This window comes from Parastagonospora nodorum (genome assembly GCF_000146915.1).
Source record: "Parastagonospora nodorum SN15 chromosome Unknown scaffold_1, whole genome shotgun sequence".
In the NCBI taxonomy this organism is placed as follows: domain Eukaryota; kingdom Fungi; phylum Ascomycota; class Dothideomycetes; order Pleosporales; family Phaeosphaeriaceae; genus Parastagonospora; species Parastagonospora nodorum.
The window spans coordinates 24,713-44,363 of NW_001884549.1; the positions used below are offsets into that span (position 1 = coordinate 24,713).

General features: G+C 51.7%; 9 protein-coding genes across 9 annotated transcripts; 3 read left to right on the plus strand and 6 right to left on the minus strand.

Moving 5' to 3' along the window:
- Positions 1–1,129: 1,129 nt before the first annotated feature.
- Positions 1,130–1,423, plus strand: SNOG_00003 (hypothetical protein; the record flags this gene model as incomplete). Its single annotated transcript, XM_001790649.1, has 2 exons — positions 1,130–1,235; positions 1,326–1,423. The coding sequence occupies 2 exons, from the start codon at positions 1,130–1,132 to the stop codon at positions 1,421–1,423; spliced, it is 204 nt and encodes a 67-aa protein (XP_001790701.1).
- Positions 1,424–1,496: 73 nt separating this feature from the next.
- SNOG_00004 (hypothetical protein) lies at positions 1,497–4,835 on the minus strand (the record flags this gene model as incomplete). Its single annotated transcript, XM_001790650.1, is given in 4 exon segments — positions 1,497–1,863; positions 1,918–2,729; positions 2,776–4,578; positions 4,598–4,835. 4 exon segments carry the CDS (start codon positions 4,833–4,835, stop codon positions 1,738–1,740), a joined length of 2,979 nt encoding a protein of 992 aa, XP_001790702.1. The 3' UTR covers positions 1,497–1,737.
- A 524-nt stretch (positions 4,836–5,359) lies between these two features.
- SNOG_00005 (hypothetical protein) lies at positions 5,360–6,886 on the plus strand (the record flags this gene model as incomplete). The annotated part of the gene is made up of 3 exons (XM_001790651.1): positions 5,360–5,814; positions 5,875–6,533; positions 6,804–6,886. 3 exons carry the CDS (start codon positions 5,360–5,362, stop codon positions 6,884–6,886), a joined length of 1,197 nt encoding a protein of 398 aa, XP_001790703.1.
- Positions 6,887–7,329: 443 nt separating this feature from the next.
- On the plus strand, positions 7,330–8,382 carry SNOG_00006 (hypothetical protein; the record flags this gene model as incomplete). The annotated part of the gene is made up of 1 exon (XM_001790652.1): positions 7,330–8,382. The coding sequence occupies one exon, from the start codon at positions 7,330–7,332 to the stop codon at positions 8,380–8,382; it is 1,053 nt and encodes a 350-aa protein (XP_001790704.1).
- A 212-nt stretch (positions 8,383–8,594) lies between these two features.
- Positions 8,595–8,930, minus strand: SNOG_00007 (hypothetical protein; the record flags this gene model as incomplete). The annotated part of the gene is made up of 2 exons (XM_001790653.1): positions 8,595–8,781; positions 8,809–8,930. The coding sequence occupies 2 exons, from the start codon at positions 8,928–8,930 to the stop codon at positions 8,595–8,597; spliced, it is 309 nt and encodes a 102-aa protein (XP_001790705.1).
- A 319-nt stretch (positions 8,931–9,249) lies between these two features.
- Positions 9,250–10,280, minus strand: SNOG_00008 (hypothetical protein; the record flags this gene model as incomplete). The annotated part of the gene is made up of 2 exons (XM_001790654.1): positions 9,250–9,301; positions 9,463–10,280. 2 exons carry the CDS (start codon positions 10,278–10,280, stop codon positions 9,250–9,252), a joined length of 870 nt encoding a protein of 289 aa, XP_001790706.1.
- A 28-nt stretch (positions 10,281–10,308) lies between these two features.
- SNOG_00009 (hypothetical protein) lies at positions 10,309–10,799 on the minus strand (the record flags this gene model as incomplete). The annotated part of the gene is made up of 3 exons (XM_001790655.1): positions 10,309–10,476; positions 10,573–10,589; positions 10,760–10,799. 3 exons carry the CDS (start codon positions 10,797–10,799, stop codon positions 10,309–10,311), a joined length of 225 nt encoding a protein of 74 aa, XP_001790707.1.
- Positions 10,800–14,411: 3,612 nt separating this feature from the next.
- On the minus strand, positions 14,412–16,201 carry SNOG_00010 (hypothetical protein; the record flags this gene model as incomplete). The annotated part of the gene is made up of 2 exons (XM_001790656.1): positions 14,412–16,093; positions 16,174–16,201. 2 exons carry the CDS (start codon positions 16,199–16,201, stop codon positions 14,412–14,414), a joined length of 1,710 nt encoding a protein of 569 aa, XP_001790708.1.
- Positions 16,202–16,771: 570 nt separating this feature from the next.
- Positions 16,772–19,266, minus strand: SNOG_00011 (hypothetical protein; the record flags this gene model as incomplete). Its single annotated transcript, XM_001790657.1, has 2 exons — positions 16,772–17,796; positions 17,861–19,266. The coding sequence occupies 2 exons, from the start codon at positions 19,264–19,266 to the stop codon at positions 17,478–17,480; spliced, it is 1,725 nt and encodes a 574-aa protein (XP_001790709.1). The 3' UTR covers positions 16,772–17,477.
- Between the last annotated feature and the right edge of the window lie 385 nt (positions 19,267–19,651).

Sequence of the window (19,651 nt, forward strand, 5' to 3'; positions counted from 1 at the left end):
TAGCCACAGGTTGATTGTATATTAGTAGTCCTACAGAGCTCTCACAGCTGGTTGAAATTCACTCCTCAGACTCTAGGCAGACATTGCGATCCTCAAGATATAGCCGATCCAAGAGGGAAGGGCATGGTGAACCTGGCTTGATAATATAGGTGTTGCGAGTCATCTCTTGTTATGAAAGGTATCCATAACAGGCTAGTACAATAGTGAGTCTGTGGAGTGCCTTCGAAAAAGACCCGAAATTTCGTGCGAATTGTGTTTGTGCAATCGCGAAAGTATATGGATCATATGCGACAAGCAAATGTCCATTCTGAGCGTCTTTTAAAATCTGGACTGAGGTTTCATATGGTAACTACCAACGTCATCATACACTACGGTATAGTGCTGCTGTTTTAGGAGATCGTTGGCTATGCATGCAGCGCTTAGGAGCCGTCATGTTGTGCATGCTAGCTCGAGGTATTGAGAGCGTATGTAGGCATCCGCTCTACGTTGCGCCCCCTGACGTTACACGTGTTTTGGACCTTAGATCCCACGGAACTCAAGCGATGATAGAGCGGGATCAACTCAGCCGTCACCAGCATTCGCCTGAAATCTGCAAGTAAGCCCTGGCTTACCAAATCGTTTTGCCTACCACCGACTCCACAATCCCTCCAATCCATGGATGGTAGTCACCTGACATCCTACAGTTTTTGATGTATTGACGCACTGCCTCGAGTGTTTTACCTATTACCATGCTTGACACAATGACGTCGTTTGGTCACTTCAATGACTGCCGCAGTGCGCCGGGTTGCGAGAAAGTCGAGGCTAACTGGGCATGTAAAGTCGGTCAAAGTCATTCAAGTCTACCACGAACAGTTGACTTGCAGTGCATCAAGGGGCTACCGCAGCGGATACATGGAAGTAAATGCCTCTGTAGTTATTCGGTTGATTTATATAGTAACACTTAAGGGGTTCCAAAGCATATGAAACTATAGGATCGGAGAGATGAGTTGTGCCTGAACTATGCATTCACGCTTCCTACCAGTGCCACTGATATTTTTGTGTGGGGTATTGATCTACTTCTTGCACACACTCTGCTATTTGTCAATCCTTGCATCGAAAATGATGAGCACAGGTGAAACCTGATCCCGACATGGATACCGAGTACAAGTGTGGCAAGAACGAGTACACGGGGAAGGAAATTTACCTCGCAGCGCAACGGCGTGTCAACCTGCAGAAGATTGCAGAGACGCTTGGCAGTAAGTTGGATGTTCATAAGCTCCCACAAGTAGTCGTTCCGCGTCAAGTTACTAACGCATCTGAACTCCAGAGCCAAAACATCCCCACAGGTACCCTTACAACAAGTCGAAGAGAGGGAAACTCGAGTTTCCTCCCCAATATCCTTGCAAGATGGAGAAAACCCGCCAGGGGTTTTGGCACAGAGTGAATGTTGCTTAACATGAAAACCCCATCGTGTACTACTGCGGAATGATAATTCACGAGGGTGCAAAGTCGGGTGGGTTTCTGAAGTCCGGTGCTCAGGGTCCACCGAATGCTTACTCGGTTTGTTGCTAATACAGATTACCTGACACGAGCAGATATCTAGCTAGCTACATCAATTCACACAACACTCACTTGGCGCCTTGAACTACTCTTAAAGCAAAAGAGAAGAGGCACGCAAAGCGCTCTTATACATACTAATGCGAAGACTCTATCTAGGGTATATTCCAACATCAAAATCCTACATCCACAACCCAAACTTTACTCCTTGGGCTTAAACACGCGATGCCGCGCTAGCAATTGCGAGATCATGAAATGGCTCACATCCTCATCTGCCCAGTATGCTAGATGACTCGCGATACTAGCGAGGAGGGAGATGTCGAAAGCCTGGTAGCGCATTAGTGAACCCCACGCCCTCGAAACGTTCATGAATGTACTCACCCCTTCCTGGATCGAATAATCCACCCTCCCATTACTATTGAGCGCGCGAACCTTTAATTCTTCCTTTTTCAATTTCCTACTTTTCTCTTCAAGTTCTTGCCATTCGAGATCCGCTTCGCCGATTTTGCTTCCGTCGTCGCTCGTTGCGTTACTCTTTCTGCGCTTTTGAAATCCAGCAAATAGCGTTTCCACTTCGCTTTCGATAAGCGTGGGTGGATGTTCGCCATCTTCACCAGGGACAATGGTTTCCTGGCCGAGACGCTTGCGGCGCTCTTCATTTAAAAAGGCAGAGGTGGGCTCATGGAGATCTGGAATGGCGGCGGTAGATGGAGCGCCGACGGACAATGGGCGAGATGTGCGTTGACCTTGGGGACTGTTTGCGACATCCGTGCCGGAGATGCCGAGACTGCGATTGAGTAAGCCAGAGGCAATGCCGGAGCCAAGGGAACTCCAAAATTCGTTGACACTCTGATTGACGCGAGCGCCGATACCTGTCAGGCCTTGCGAAGCGGGGGCGCCAAAGATGCCTTTCTTGGTGTATGGGAGAGGTTGAGCCTTGAGGCCGGCCATAGCTGGAGAAATGAGGGGCTCGATACGATAGCTGATGGGGTCTGTGGGATGGAATATGTTGAAGATCTGCTTGCATAGAGGAGAAGAAGTTGTAATGTCAAAAGCATGTGTTTGTTCTTCCGCCGTGGCCGAGAAGGGATCGTCGAGAGGGTCACCAGGCGTCTTGGGCGTGACAAATGGCTTCGATTGTCTGGCGGAAATCGTGCGACCCTTGAGCATCTGGAAGAGTCCAATCGGTGAGCCTGAAAGTATTAGTTGTGATCAGCTGGACAGGTGAGCATCGCGTACCTAAAGCGTAGAAGTCCTCCACCTCAAAGTCAAGCTTAAGATCCTCTTCCGTATGACGTCGACCTTTGGTGGAGTTGCTCATCCGTGACTGTGCGTCTTTCTGTATGCAAAGGATATCGAACATGATAGCGGAGCCTAGAGAGTGGCCGACCAGACTGACCTTGCCGTTGAACTTGGGGTTGCGCTCCTTGTACAGTCGATATACACGATTCAACTCATTGACGACAATGCGCGAGATGTGGCCCTTGTATGCAGGGCTCTGGTACAACAGAATGTCGAGAGCGAGGTCAGTTAGGAAATTGCGCACAGCGGGTACACCCTCAACTGTGATGTCTTCAAGATTTGGGTACTCATGATCTTCGTGGTCAAGATCGCCGAGGTCATGCTCCTTACGATTGTGCTTGAGACTTTGTTGTGGGAAGTCGAGCAGGTGGCGCCACACAATGGGAATAACTTGGACGCGGTTATTCTTGGTCTCCGACTCAACTTCAGCATTTAGCGCTTGCAGATCAGGGGAAGCTGCGTAGACGGATTTGAAGGACTTGCGCAGGGTATTCACGTCATGGATGAAGTTGATGCTTTCCATTCGCATGCCGAGACGCTGTCCAATGCCATGCGTGATGAGTAGTAAATGCTCAATATCGCGGCCTTGATCCCGGTTGTCTTGGGTTTTGTAGTCATCACGCATCTCCTTTTCATCTCGCTTCCGCTGTTCTTCCTCCTGCTCGCGTTCGTAGTCTGTCTTGGAGGACGTCATCAAAGACGAGACCTGTCTTTCCAAGTTCCGCCTACGTGTCTGAGTCGGAGACTCGGCTCTGTCCTCGTTGTCTGTGGTCTCGGCATCGGATCCGTCGGTTGTGGCACCCTTTCCATGGTCCGAGCCGTAAGCCATGGATGGAGTGGTGGGTCGGCCAGCTTCTTTTTTGCTGGTGGGGTCCTTGGCGATTCTAGTCTCTTTTTTTTCCTTCTTGGGATCTTTGTAGCCACGGATGTATTTGTATCCAGCAAAGTGGGCGCCCCCCGCGAAGCGTTGATATAGTGTGCTTCCCATGCGCGACCACATGTCGTCTGTAAGGAGCCAGGCCGTGTTCTCGTCTTGGTATGTCACAGTCGAGTTCATGTAGGCACCAAAAAGCCTATGTGTTCGTGGCGAGTCTGAGGGTTGAGCAGGTGGTGGAGCTGCTTCGTCTGGCTTGGCTTGGTCTTGTTTGCTCGCCTCCTTCCGCAGGCTATCGAACGACGCCTTGGGGGTGACGGGATTCGAAGTCGAGTCCCGGTTGAGCCTGGCTAGTTCTTTGCGATACTCGTCACCTGCAGCGGGTCCCATGGAGACGGGTCGTGTGCGAGGCTGCGAGACGGAGCGCTTTTCTTTTTCTTCTGGCTTCTCGAGACGCCACGGCTTCACCTTGAGGTAGCCCTCCTCAAGCTGCATGGCCAGCCCTTCATCGACAGCCTCTCCGTCAGGTGTGAACCATGCGCCTCGCTTCACGTCGTAGACTGGCCCCAACCAATAGGCGGGTGCCAGTTCGCGCGTCTCGATCTCGACATCGAAGAGGTAGTCTTCGTTGACGGACACCTTGGTCGTAGTAGCTTTGGCGGCAGAGCCTTCCTTGTCTGGCGTGGTCGGAGTAGCAGCGGGTTTCCTCGCTTCGGCGTCATCAGCGTCGTCGGCCGACTTCTGGAATGCAGTCTCAATGGCATTGGAGTCGCTCTCGCTGAAGGGGATCCATTTCTTCGGCTTGGGCAGGGCGGCGTCGGGTGCAAGGCCGTGGGCAGAGAGCGGTTTTCTCTTGGGCACGTCGACTGCGTGGTACCAGCGCACGGCCAGCGGAGGGGCAGTCCTGCGGGTACTTCTTCAAGCTCAGGCGGTGTCTTCGGTCGACGACGTGATCGCCCCCCCTCTGTGTGCCTAGGACAGCCGCCTCCCGCTCCTTTGCCTTTGCGTCGTCTCTGTCTGCCGCAGCAGTCCTTGGTGTCGTGGGCGGTTTCGGCGTGACGGCTCTGGAGCCCCACGGGGACAGGTTAGCAAGGAAGCCTTGCTTGCTGTCAGGCGCAGACATGCGGTCCAAGGAGGGGATTTCGTCACAAACGGGGTTCAGCCAGCTCTTTCCTCGACGAGGCGATGTGCAGATGGGAATGCGGCAGAGGCGCCTGTAGCGACAGAGAGGGCGGGGAGCAAGCAGAGGAACGCGTGGGGCCGACGTGATGGCCGACGTGATGGCCGACGTGGTGGCTGACGTGATGGCGATTGCAGCAAGGCGGCGAGGTTAGTAGGTGACGGTCGGTGTCTTCAGGGCGATAATGTGTCCAGCATGTCCAGCATGTCCCGCATGTGACATTGATGGGGAATATATCGAGTTTCGCCGTCGGGCCTTGCATATGCACCCTCTTGCACATGAAGCACAGCCACATGCACGTCACAGACGAACATGAACATGAACATGAACATGAACATGGGCCACGGCCATCCGCTAGAGTGGCACGAGTGGGCTTTGGCGTGCGGGGCAGCACTCGGTAGCCGTCGCCCCATCTCCAACATGCTCCGACGCCTCAGACACGATCCAAGTCGAGCTCTGCATCCACCATGGAGCTCTACCGCCCGAGAACCGCCTCGATTCCGCCCAACTTCCGCCAGATTCCAGCCGCGCAGCGCTTCAATGTCACCGATGCTGCACAGCTGAAGCTCAAGCTCCAGGCCCTCGACGACAAGCTCGAGCCACATGTCGACGCCTCTGCCCTGGAGAATGCATGCCTGTCGCGCCCCTTCCATGAGGACGTCTACGTAGACGGCTCTGAGGAGTTCTTCCTGCTCGTCAAGGACGTTGCGCGGGCCGACCTCATCCCGGCCATCTACATTGACGCCTACACCACGGTGCAGCAGGGCCGCTTCCCTCTCAACCGCCCGCGCGTCTCCGACTTCAAAAAGGGCGTCGATCCCACCTTCTCGGAGATCCGCGCGCTCCTGCCCAGGATCGACGAGCTCTGTGGCACCCGGCTCAGCGAGTCGTTCCTGGCCCTCGAAGACCAAGGCAGGCGCAAGTGCGCCCACAGCTCCTTCCCCGGCTAACATGTCGCAGTCAAGCCATTCCCCTTCCTCCGACTTCCAGCCGAGCTCGCGCTCCACGTCTACTCGTGCCTTCTGCCCCGCGAGGACCACATCGCCCTCCTCTACCAGCCGACCCGTGACCACAAGCCCCCTCGTGCACGCATGGACATCATGCGCACCAGCCGCCAGATGCACAAGGAAGTGACAAAGTACTTCTATGAAAATCGCACTCTGTTTATGATTGTAGCCCGTGACAAGCACAGCCAGATGCTCAGCAGAGAATACGCTTCGAGGTATTATGAGACACTTGCCGCCATGAGTCCCGAGACCCGCGCCCTCTTTACTCGACTGGAAGTTGACATTGCCCACTTCTCTGAGCAAACCTTCGCCTCACGCCGTTTTCACCACATACCATCCGTCACAGATCCCATGCAACACATCTTTGACCTTCTCCCACACCTCAAGACCATCGTTATTGTCCTGGGTGTTACACCAGCGCGTCCCGCAAAAGCGGTCGAACGCGTCATCACCCAAAGGAACGAGACGTTGCGTTGGCTGCTAGAATACGTACCGCCTAATGTTGACATTCTCTGGGAGAGAGCGAGCTTGCCCAAGATTGATACTGGTGCTGCGGAACTACAGTCCATGATTGAAGCCAGAGGTTCCTTCATCGACAGCGAGAGCATCACCATGCAGCTGGCTGCGCAAAGACGTAAAGTGATTTGATATGCCCGAGGTTGCCAGAGCTTATCATGAAGACAACCCTATAGAATATTATTGGTCCTGGTTACGTTCAAGTCACCATCAGTGATGCAAATAGAGACGGGGATAACAGTGAAGATGGCCAGGAAGTCAAATCGAGAATCGCAAAAAAATAACATTTCAGTCTATCTAGACATGGTGCCATGCAACAAAAGGCCATATAACACCCGAATATACCAGCACCAAGAGAAACCAACCGCAGACCACCAGACTTCTTTAGGTGTGATGGTAGCTGAAGAAGAAGAGAAGGAGGACCGAGAGGTGTATACGGAGGAGACGAAGCAGACGCCAAGCCCACAATAGCACGGTCTCTATTGTGCTCAATTTTAGCTTACAAGGTGAAGACGAAATCATGGTGGGACGCGTCGCAACAATAGCACCAGTAAAAGCCAGAGTGAAGGAGCATCGCATAATTTCGAAGCATACATGAACATGGGGCCAATGCAGCGGCACCATGACACTCGGGCCCCATTCACTTCGAACGTGGATCGAGAGCTCATAGGAAGATACTTGAAAGGCGCAAGGTTGCATACCTAGTAATGTCAAGCACTTGGGTAGGCTTCACCCCGGCTGTCACGTGAGCAACTGTGCGTGAAACATTCTGGGGGTGTTCAATCGATCCGGAAAAGTCCTCACTTTCACCGTCGCCAAGTAATTGACAGAGAGCAGCTAGCAGCATCGCGCCGTCGTATGTAGGTCGCTCCGCTCTCCCCACACCTGTTCACGTATCCACAATCCGCGCAATCATGGACCCGACTTCGCCATTCTCGCACTCTCGCGCTGATACAGAGCCCGACGATGTACCACTACCGGGGACACCGGCTACAGGCAACGCACCTTCGGCTACTACTGCGGCGCTGGCATCATCTTCGACTGTTGCTGCCACTGAGCCCAACATTATCCTCACTCATGTACGCCACTTCGTGTCCACCCTCATCGAGATTGTCTCGCCCGTACCTGTCCGCCAAGGCTGGATGTACCTCTACAACACCCTGCACAACAAGATCGCAACATGCCCGGCTATATACCGCTATGGGCCCCTTGCTCTCATTATTTCCATTGGAGTAGCAGAGTGGCAACAACCCGGATTCATCCCAGGCCCGCAGCAGCTCACAAATGCGATTATTGGATTTCTATGTGCGACAATCTTGGTGTTGGGTGTCCTGGCAGTCAACGAGTACATAGAAACCAACAAGTGGCCGTGGCAAGACGAGGAGTGGATCTGGCCGTGGGAAAAATGGCTATGGCAGGATACGGTTTATGATCTTGGTGCAAGCACAAGGACAATTGCTGATGGACTCGTGTCGCCGCCATCTGCTAGGACGCCACACATGGTCGAGGCTTCGCCAATGAAACCGATCTCACCGAGGACTAAGACACCTGTCATTGAGACTAATTCCATGCTACCGCCGACGGCTTCCAAGCGACCCATCATCATACCGCCTACGCCCCAGCTTCCTGTTGGCATGCGTCCACCTCCAATGCCTGCGCCTGCGCAAATCCACAGATCTGGCATCATTGGTGAATCTCCTGCACCTTCAAAGCCGAGTTATAGCACTGGTAATGCTTTCGCGGAGAAGTATGGGAGGCTACAGGCGGTGTCAGATTGGCATGCTGGAATTGACAGGGTACATGATGCAACCGAAGGCACGAGGATGGATGTCTGGGCGAGGAAAGATGTCAAGGGCAAGGGAGAAGCAGTCGAGAGTATCGAGGAGGCTGGAGATGTAAGGGCCGACGACTTCAGGGAGGGTAGTATGGGTTTGTTGGCGGTTCCTGAGTTGACGCCAGATTTGTGAAGGCGGGGAGTTTCGTTGCTCCGATCTTAAGTCACTAGCGAGCACATGATGGTTGGATGCTAAAACGAGAGTCATGGATTTCACTTCACCGCTGAACACTACGTATGCTTTCTACGTAACCCTTCCATCGGCTCTCCCATGCGCTGCACATCAGCAACAAAGCTGGACACCGCATCCATTCTTTCTTCTTTCCACGTTCCCGATAGGACTTCCTATTCCTTCTCCCCATTCTTCTCCTCATCCTCTCCCCCCACCACCTCATTTTCGCCTACCTCTATCCGTGGCACATGCTTGAACCCAACTTTCCACCACGTCGATCCGTCCGCCTCTTCTTCCTCATCAACGCAGACGATAATTGTACTCGGGTCTAAAACCTCGATTCCGTACTCTTCGCATTTCCTGTATAGTTATGAACTAAGGGCGAACGTTAGGTCATCTATTTCCAAAGCGGAGACAAGGCTTCCTTGGATGATAGGAACGATTTCCTTTTGAACGGCGATGCGGATGGCGTTTTGAGTTGGACTAAGTTCAGGGTGGTTGGCTGTCATGCTGTATGGCACTGCCGAATGGTCTGGAGATGAGATTCAGATAGAGAGAGGAGAAAAAGGATGTATGGTGTGATCAAGGAAATATGGCAAATGAGATGGGCAGTCATGTGTACCTCGGACGTGAAAGGTTTGATGATTGCCTGTGTGATGTCAAGCCAGCTTACAACGTGTTCCAGTTTCGTATCGTGGCGCATACCTTTGCGAAAACGAAACAGGTACTGGCTTGATGAGGGATCCAGCGTAGGCTATTCCTTTTCCAATAGCTTTTAGTTCGATATGGGTACTTATGCGCCCTCGGCGGATCGTGAGACCAAGGTCGTCATTCTTCTGCGGACTCGTCCGTGTTTGTGCCAACGACAACTGGGAAGTAGCTATGATGTATTATCTTGATCCATTTACATGAGACGATGTACAAGTATTCGAGAGTCGCGAAGTACTCATGAGTAGCCTACAATACACATTTGGACTCGGACCATTTCGAATTGACTAACTCTCTACCCTTACAACGCATTGCTCCATGGTAGTCTCTTACAGCCCAAGCGAGTGTACAAACGGCGCAGAAGACAAGAATATGGTCCACAATGCCCACAACTTCCATGTTTTCTCATCAGAGCTTTTGTCTCTCAAATACAAGCACCTCCACGCCACCAAAAGACCAAAGCTGACCGTCATCCATCCGAATACACCCATAGACCAATAGTACCGACAGAAGAAAGACCAAAAGATGACAGGTACAGCCACTGTCCAGCGTGTGGGGGAATCGCCCAGGACAATAGGCGCGGTTCTGCGCCCCTTCAGCCTGTCGCCGTCTTGATCTTTAATATCTTGGACTTGCATGGTGGTCAATATTACCAGGCTGATCACCGATGTCCAGACTGTGCCAGCAGCACTGAGTGAGGTAGCCGGCGAGCCTAAATCTGTTGCTGCTACCCTGGAAGTTCCAACGTTGTACAACCAGAATGCAGCAGCAAGAATGATATTACGCGAAGTCCAGTGGTCGTCACCGCCTTCTAGATCGTTGTACAGCCAATTTAAGACAAAAAGCAGAGCACATTCAACACCAACGTGCAGAACATAGTGATTGAATGCGAGAACGACCGGAATGGTGAGTAGCATGACTCGGCGAGCTTGCGTCGATGTCATTTGGCCGCTGGGTATAGGCCTCCATGGTTTGTTGAGCTTGTCTTCTTGTACGGAAGCGGGAAGACGCTGGTTGGAGAGATTAAATATGAAAAGGTTGGTCCAGCTGAATAGAAAGACCCAAGGTAGACGACAGAGCAATTGTAGTGGTGTCGTAGTCGTGTTGTGCATCATGGCTGGTCCTGAAAGAGAGGCCGTTATGCCAAACATCGTGTTCGGAAACACAAAGGTTGGAACGTCATTCTTGGTGAGTAACCAAGCAATTCGTAAAGCCGTAGAAGTCCGATAGAGCAGCATGCTGGCATGCAGTTGTAAATTCCCACGAGCCAGCTGCATCGTCCCAATAATTCTGTTGGCCAATGCGGGAGTGCTTGACTTGGTCATCATGGCCGGGCTGGTCGAGAGTCTGATGAACAAATTGATTATAGATTTAGTGAGTACCTATCGCAGGCAAGGTGATGAGTAAAATAGCAAAAAGTCCATCGACTGGTATTTAACTCACACTCATTTCCAGTATGCCTGTAGGATCCAGTAAAATCAGAGCCTCAGTCGGCGAAATGACAGAGTGGGATGCTTAGATGACTGTACATCGTCTAAGCCCTGTGGAGTTGCGGCCATGTTTTTGCGCCTTCTCTAACTTCTAAGTGATAGAAGGGCGTTCTCTTGTCTCGTCTTGGTATAAGGCGTACCATAGTAGCTCACCGGTCCGCATGCAGGATTAGTACACATGTTGAGAAGGCCACCAAAGTAGTCCAAATGTCAGCTGACTGTGAGTCAGCTCGTCCTTCATACAGTGTCCTTCGCTCATCCACTTCTAAATTTGCATAATCAAGTCCTCGGCTGAGGAACCTTTTTACGGGAACGGTAGCCTGGTGCCGCAGCGCCGCTACTCGGATCCTTCAGGCTGGTCCGAGGTTTGAGGACCGATGGTCAGCATATGAGAATTTGCACCAAATTCACGAAATCGAGCAGTGTCTACCATTCCCTGGCGTATTGCCACGAATGAAATGGTCGGGTTGACCATGGCAAGGACTGTCTTAGCGAGTTTTACTGCCTTACCTTGGCTACAGGTGCCCTGCAAGCAGCATTGGCATCGGGAAGACGACAGTACCTCCGATATTGTCGGAAATTCCGCGAGTGCTTTATCTGCCATTGGTCTGAAGCTTTGTGCGACAACGTGCGCGCCTTCAAACCGACCTGCAATCGTGGTCAAATTCCATGCTTTGTAACTACGTTTGCAGGCACGTCAGCACTTATCGGCACCTTGACAGCCTTCTATTAGTCGCCAAATTCGGCAGCCTGAGGCAGGTCAGGCTTATCAATATGTCTTGCGCAGTGAAGAACAGAATTGCACTTGGCCGTTGTCACCGCTGCCTTCTCCCAGGCAGCATTATTGATGACGTCGGCTGCAATTCTAGAGCCTCTTCTGCTTGGCGATACAAACTTCACTGCTGACCCTGAGTCCTTCGGTTCTTTCCCATCACGTCCTAAGAGTACAGTAGAGCCTTGCACTTTCTCGCGCAATCTTGTTGTACGTCATAATCTTACAGTAACGCATCGGAACTTGTGCGCTAACCCACTTTTGCTGTGCCGCACCCTAAGCACCAAGACGTCCTTCTAACGACCCAAAGCAGTACCAAAGTCCAGAGGGAGATATGTTGAGGGCTTCGCGATTTTCCCAATCACTTAGAATGCTGTCGATTATACATAGGTGTATTTGACAAACTCTGCGGACCGACTACACTCTACACGGTCTGCCTTCCCCATCCTCAGCCCAGCGATCGCTTCACACCACTGTCTTTGCGTAAAACAGGTCTTTGGGATCATATTGACCCTTTATCTTGTCAAGTCTACCGTAGTGCGAGCCGCAAAATAAGGTCTTGAAATTTGCAGCTTGGAAATCTGCTTCGCTGAGATAAGCAGCGCCGCTCGGCGTGATCTCAGCAAGCTTCGCAAGGACGATATTTAACATACGATCCTGTTCAGTTAAGGTCGTATTCCAGTCGGCCTAGTCCATAGGTATTCCTCTTGCTATGCTCATGAGAGTTTCCCTGAAATACACATCGACGACAGGTGCTATTGCGGGCATGAGCCTGAGCCACAGGAACCAGCAACCCACACAAGAAAAGCACCCGCATCGACAAGACTTGAGAGAATCTATAAGAGTGTTTTAACCGCGGTTTAAAGAGCGTCTGCATTGCTCCCGTTGTTCGTAACGCTGGCATATGCCGTCAAAAAGAAGGTATCCGGCAAGACTTTGACGGTCGTCGAGACGACTACGCCGTACGTGCACCACCAATTCCGCACAAGGCCCAGAGAAGATCTTGATGGCTATCAGGATTGGCGGCGATATGTCCGCCGGAAGCTGCCACAACCTCCCAGTCCAACACGTGATCAGCGCTCAGACCATATTTGGAGGAAACATGTCCATGTCCATGGCCGCCGCCCTGAATATAGCCACCAGTAATTCCAACGGTAGGACAATTAACGCCTACGACCATCAACTTGTGGGAGTTGGCAAAAGTATAAGCTTCGATTGACTAAATCCCTGCGCCGACTTCGATGAATGGTCTTATATAGCTCGATATAGCTTATGACACAATGAGCTCGATGTCCTTCATGTAGTGGGTCCATATAGCTAGTGGAAGAGGGCAGTTGCCATCCCCTGTTAGTATAGCTTATTTTCTGATGATACCCCACTTTGCGTTCATATCTAGAATAAATAGTTAGTGGATAAGCACCTGTTGACTTTCCGAGATAATCACGTCCAGTGTTCCGAATGAATGAGCGGATGTTTTGATCACTCGCGAATTTGACTGTTTTTTGTCAATCATCGATGCCGGTCACATCGACTGACTATGCCACATGTCCGCCGAGTGTGCAGGTTGGGTTTGACGTCGACCAGGGATTGCAAGAGTTGTCAGAGAAAGTGTAAGCCATGGTTAATAAAGGTGAGGATAGGTGTATCTTTGGAAAATGCCAGATATCGCGCAATACGTTGCATTCAATCTTGCTATAGGTGAGAGATGGTATTCCGTTGTGCACCGAGAATGCGTAGCATGGTTCACCAATGGGTACGGTTGCAATCAATCAGCCTCGAAAAGTCCTATTGAATTATATCCAATCTTGACTTGAAGGCCAGGCGGTATCGTCTGGAATGCTGCGATATGTAAGCAGCGCAGTGGCAAAGGCTCGTATTGCGGTGAAGACAACCAGTACAAGACTCGATAACAGCGCAAGACAGCTCATGTTGGATAAGGTCCAAAAGTGGCGTTTGGTCAATTTGAATAAGTGAAGAAATATTTGAATTACTTTACAAATTGTACAAGTAGGTGTGGTTGAAGGGAATGTACCTCATCAAATCAGAGCACTTCTCAGACGGCTTTATATACACGAAAGGACAGACATGTGATGCGGATAAAAGCAGGCCCTATCAATTTGAAAGTCCGTGCCGCTGAACGGTGTTGCGTGAGTACAACGATGGTTACATCGTGCCTCGACGTGGAGTCGCAACCATGACCCAATGAAGCGTTGAGCAAGAAAAGGATCCAGGGGTTTGAGAGAACAAACCCAAATTAGAAACAGCGCCAGGCTGTCTCTAATATGGGTTTTGACGTCTTTTGGTGAATCGATTGTGATATCCCACACTAAAATTAGGCGCTTTGAATGGCATCGTCTGAGCAATTGCCTTGAGTATCTTGCTCGTTGAAGCAAGTGCCGCCAAGGCTACGAGGCTAGATGGGGTGAGCGACAGAAAGTCCGACATGGTAAATTTACGCTCGGTGTTGCGCACTCAAGTGCACGATTGGTATTCAAAGCTTTGCTGAAAACCATAGGGAGAAACCCTGGTTTGGGTACCTGAGTCGACCTATATTGAGATAGCTGGCTGTTTGTGTTGCGTGTTGACGACGCGACTTAGAATGGACTAACAATCAGACGGACCGACCAGGCGCACTGCCTCATGTGTGTAGAAACTGTGGATAACATCTAACATAGCAAATTAACACTACCTTTCATTGCTACTTGAGGATATGGTGCGGTGCGACGTAACTAGTCTTCTTGTGTCGCAGCAATATGGCCGAGTTGGCGTGGCGTATAGACAGTGCTCCACACCAGTGGGCAAGGAGCTCCTGAAGCCATGAGCTGCATTTGCATGTTTTGCCCGCTCGGAATCGCGTATGACATCGTGCAGGCTTGTATTGGACTGGAAAGTAAAAACATAATACCATTGGCTTGTGCACCTATCGGACAAATACGCAGTTACCGCGATCCTACGCGCGAACGTTTTCCCAGATCGCGATCTGTACGCAACAAGTTTACGAAAGATGTGGTTCATCAATGTTACATGTCAACCATGGGTGTTTTGTCGTCTCGTTTGCAATGCACCTGGAAAGCAGCGCGAGATGCTAATGTCCAGAACTCTGTCCAACTGCTTTTGGCTAGTAAATTTTGAAGTTCTTCGTCGCTGAATGGAGGCCCGAACAGGAACTCCATCTCCTGCAAGTCTGGCCAGCGCCCACCAGCTGAGTGCTCTTCAAAAAGCACCTGCATCCAACGCGATTGCAACAATTCGGAATCGGCATCAAATATCTCTAGATACTTCAGCCCAGGTGGTAGAACATCTATCGGCGTCAGATTGAAGTCTCCCACGACTGTCTCTGGGTGTCGCATGTTGAAGAGCTTGGTGGAAAGTATGGCTGCTTGTGGAAGGGCCAAACGTCGCAATTGTGAAAACAACTCAAATCTTGGGAGCGGTTTCCGCGTGGCGCCAGGAAGTGTCCAGAATCCACCGGGTAGACGTAAGAATTGCAAGTGCGGTCTAACGTGGACTAAAGAGTCAACCAGATACTGGTAGTCTGTCCATTCTGTACGAGCTGCATACAGACGCTCATCCCAATATGTATCTCCGGTAGAGGCATCATAGTCAGAGAGCAGCGGTGCTTCAGGGTATGTCTGTATGTTGGCCTGGTAATGGGGAAACGCACGCACAGATCTGAAAGGGTTCTTTTCTGACGAAGCCTCAGCATAGAAATCCAGACTTGCAAGCTTGGGAAAGGCTTGTAAAATGTGCGTCATGCCGCTGCGAGCTGAGAAGTCCCAAATGCCGACAGTCTTTATCTGGCAGTCCAAACGAAGGTGACGAATGGAACGAAACGTTTCCAGGGCGTCAGAGCCACCGTATAATCTCGAAAGATGTTGCACCTCATGGTTGTCCAATCCAGCTAATTTGATACTAATGTCAAGAGTGTCCAAGTTCGGAAAGACATTAAGGCCGTCTAGGCGAATTGGCGTGAGACTCGACAGTTTCAGAAATTTAAGATTTCGAGCGCATGGCAAACCCATCTTGGCATTCATATTCAAGCCATCTATGCCATCGACGTTAAGCACACGATCTTGCGCGTATAGCCATGCATCTGAACTGACTTCTGAGAGTGAGAATCGTTCAATTTGTGGTAGAAGCACCCGTAATATGCGCAGTAGGGCATATCTGTAGTCCAGATTCATTGAGCTTCTCCATGCCTCTTTGATGTCCGCGGGCAAGTTGAGCGCTTCGATGAAATTGCGAGAGGGACATACGACTTGAATCACAAGGTTGAGGGGGAGCGCCTTGAGATTTGATTCTTCTGGATCACTTCTTTGGTCGGCAGGTTCACCGCTCCGAGGAAAGCAGAGACGAATTTGCTTGACATATCGTCTGAAGTCAGGGCGAGCGAATATTGTACGCAGGAAGTACGCGACGCGTGCATGACTCAGATCGTTGGGAAATCGAAAAGCGAAGCCTCCCAATACAGGGGCCGTGAATATGTGTTTCTGAGCAATGTCTCGAAATCTCCTGCTCGCCAATGAAAGGCTACAAAGCGGAGCACAACTGGCCAGGAAGTCGCGAATGAGATAAGGATCTGGCTGATTTGGAGGAGGGTCGTCTGGAATATGACCTAGCACTCGATCGGACCGGTTGAGATCGATACTCGAAACGATGTGCTCAAGCAGTTCAGTCGGTAGATCGTTCAAGGACAATCGATCTTGGTCACTACGTCAGCGCGAATACCACCAGAAGCCGATCCACGAGATACAAGCATTGATCTAAGAGAAGAGCACTTACAGGATTTCTGAACGTCTGTGGTAGCCATTTCTGTGATGGAACGTTACTGCGAGTGCTGTGACATTGATGGTTAGGGAGGGAGTAGGTATCGTGAGGAAGTCCGTACTGATTCAGATTCACGCTAGGCCAAGAATGGAAAGGCTAATGTTTCGCCCAACCATCTCGAACGCTACTACCCTCATCATCAGGACTAGGTTTCGTTAGCAAACTCCTTTAGAACATGTATCAGATGTCATCCCCAGTTTGAGTCAATGACTCAATGCTACTCGGGCCGTTCCGACGACAGAAAGCCCCTGCCATTCCAACCTGAAGTAAAAGCAAGGATTAGCAACACACACACTGCACCTTAGAACCTGTAAAGTATCGATCATCACAGTGCTAATCAGCTTGTGCTGCATGAGATAAGTGATCATCTTCTGCCGTGCATGATGTTGCAAAGTGGCTTGCGGGGTCGTCCATCTCGATCGACGCTTAGGCAGCACCCCAAAGGCTGACAGATGTAGAACCAGCTCATCCTAACACAAACTCATATCGAACTACAGGGCAGTAAAAACTTGGAGTCAAACATCACAGAACAATGTGAAGAGTACATCTGTCGAAGAAAGGTTACTATGATTGTTCGTGGTCGCCTCTACTAACCTACCACAAGACTGGGTGCGGTGAGACCTCGAGACTACTGAGTACTATATTCTGTTTCGCCCTCCTTCAACACAACAGAAGAAGATAAGAAATAAAAACGCTGCGTCATCACATTGCATCATATCGAGTCATTGAACACTCCCAACGCTAACTTGCTTGTTCCACCAACTCAAAGAAAAAGAAGACCAACAAGCCAAATGGGTATTAGATCCGCCGAAAGAAGAAAGCAGCTCTCGCAAGAGCAGGTATAGTGCTAGAAGATGCTTGTTGAAAGAGAATTCCACAATCGCTTCGCGGTGAAAGAAGAAAAGCGGTACGATCTTGTCCTAAGCCAAAGCTTTGAAGGTCCCAACGCGTGCGAATGTTGGTATGCGTGAGCGTTCCGTGTCTAGCAAACAATAGCAATGTGACCTGCACTGTCGCAAGGCAAAACGCAGCAAACAAACAAGCGTAGTAAATGTAGACTGGGAAATCGAGCCGAACATCCAGCGTGAGGGAGAATCAAAATCAAACTTTTCTGCGAGTGGGTTTGGCCAGGAAGCCAACACTGCTCGCGTCAAACTTTTGGTGATAGATCCCGCTCAAATGGAAGTCAAAAGAAAAAGGTTTGAAAAAGCCAACAGCCGCAGACACAGAAGAGGAGAGAATGCAGTGAGCTGCCGAGTTCAGTTTCGGTAAGTAGTCGTTGGTCGGGTGCGTCGTAGAATTGGAGCTCGCTCATCGCGAATTTCGCGGATCTCGTCCCTATCACGCCTGCTACGCGCGCTGCGCGTGCTTCTCTCCGATGCATCTTCAGCGTCACGTCTTCCTTGGCCAGCAATAAGCGATCTTCTGTTGTTGTTAACTTGGACAGTGCCCCGCTCACTGCGGTATACACTGTCGTTGCCACGAGCATTGCCACCGCCGATGACCAGGTCCGTCATGCCACCCTTCAGCTGGAACAAGCTGTAAGTGCGGCCCTCCATGTCGCCAGAGAGCTGGAGACTGAGTGGCATGGTGCCATCAACGCGGAGACGGATCTCGTGTGTCGCACTGGTCATGGTAGTACCGGTTGACTGGCTTGCCTTTCCGCTTCCGTTGCTTTGAGAAAGAGCCAGAATCAGAAGGCAGTGAAGGCTTACGGGAGGCCCTCTTTAGAGCTACCTTGCTGATCTGATCGGCATATGGATCGCGGCTGCCACGAGTGGCGTTGATGTACTCTTCCGCGCTGAGCTCAGCTTTCTTGTTCTTGACTTCAACAGTACGCGCCTTTCCTTTGCGCGGATCCGATTCAGTCTTGGCGCGTTGGCGGTGTGGCAGAACACGTGGAGCCTCCTCCTCGCTCTCGTCTTCCTCATATTGACCAGGAATGTATTGTTCCTGCATGAGGACTCTCGACGCGCGCTTCTCGCGTTGCCTCTCAGCCTTGTACTGTTCCTCCGCGACTCGGTCTCTGACAAAGTCGTCGTATGTCTTGTCGTAGACCTGATATGACTTGCGACGGTTATTCCTGCTATCGTTGACAACTATCCGGGCTTGACGAGTATCGTACTCGGATTGTGTCGAACGATGGACCGGAGGACGGCTGACTGATGGGCGTCGCGATGGAGCAGCACTTACAGTGGGTGCTCGCTCACGTTGTCGCTCTCGTGGAACAGCACGGTCGGGAACAACGATAGATTGTCGACGCTTGTCGCGGCGGTCGTTCTCAAGACGCTCGACAACCTGCGTTGTCTTTGCGTGAGTGAGTGCAGGACGTCGCTGGCTCTGATCACGCTTCATTTTCGGCGGAGGCATGAGAGCGCGAGCAGCTCGGACTTGCTGTTGTTGGCGGACCTCACGCTCATGCTCCTCGTCTTCAGTGTACTCTGAATCAGAGGAGGAGTCTTCGTCAGCGTCAGGTTCGCCGTACTGCAAGAGTTTAGGCTTAGGGAGGGTTGGGTTGGCACCCCTGTTGTAGTGTTGCTCATTGGGGGTCGGAGGCTGTCCATATCTCGCGGAGTACTTGGAAGTGTCATCCTGAGTGATGATGGGAGGAGGCTGACTGTGTGACCATAGCTTGACGAGCCGCGTGCGGACAGCGGGGGCCGTTGTTGATGAGTCGAACTGTTGAGCTTGCTGGGGGTAGTAGCCGCCCTGCTGCGCACCCATGTAGGGAGGAATATGGTGAGGATACTGCAGGTGCTGCATATTGGGCATGTTCTGCATGCTTTGGTAGGCAGAGAAAGAGGGAGGAGGGCCACGCTCCTGAGGCGGGCTGGGATAGGGTGCGGGCATGCCCGGCGCCCAGAAGCTACTTGGCTCGCCAGCGAAACTCTGGGGCCGCGGGGGGCGTGTGCCGGCAGTGGACGAGGAGCGACGTGTCCGGGCGGTTTGGACGACTGCTGGTCCCTGCGAGGCATAAGGGGCGGGCTGTCGGTTGTATACCGGCGAAGGTGGAGAGTAGTAAGGGTTGGGGTCTGAGCGCTGTGACATGGTCTCCGAGGGGTAGCCGGCGACGTTGCGGGTAGAGGCAGTCTGCTGCAGTTCAGGTCGACGAGCTCGGGGTGGCAGAGTGTTGAGCCCGCAATCGGTGCAATTGGGGTCTCTGCATTCTGCGTCTTTGGTGTCGCGCCGCTCTCGGGTGATGGTCGGGCGGCGCTGGTGGGCAGGGCGTTGTGGCTTCGACGACACCGAGGCGGTGCGTGAGAGCGGCTTATGGCTCTGACGAGGGGCTGCTCTCGTTGCTGTGGTGGCGCACCTCGCCGCCAACAGTTGTCTGTCGTCGGGGCTTTGGGCGCCGGGACTCTGGGAGACGGGCGGTGCGGCGGTGACGGGCACGGCGGGCGGGCTTCGCGAAGAGGCACTTGGAGCCGAATCA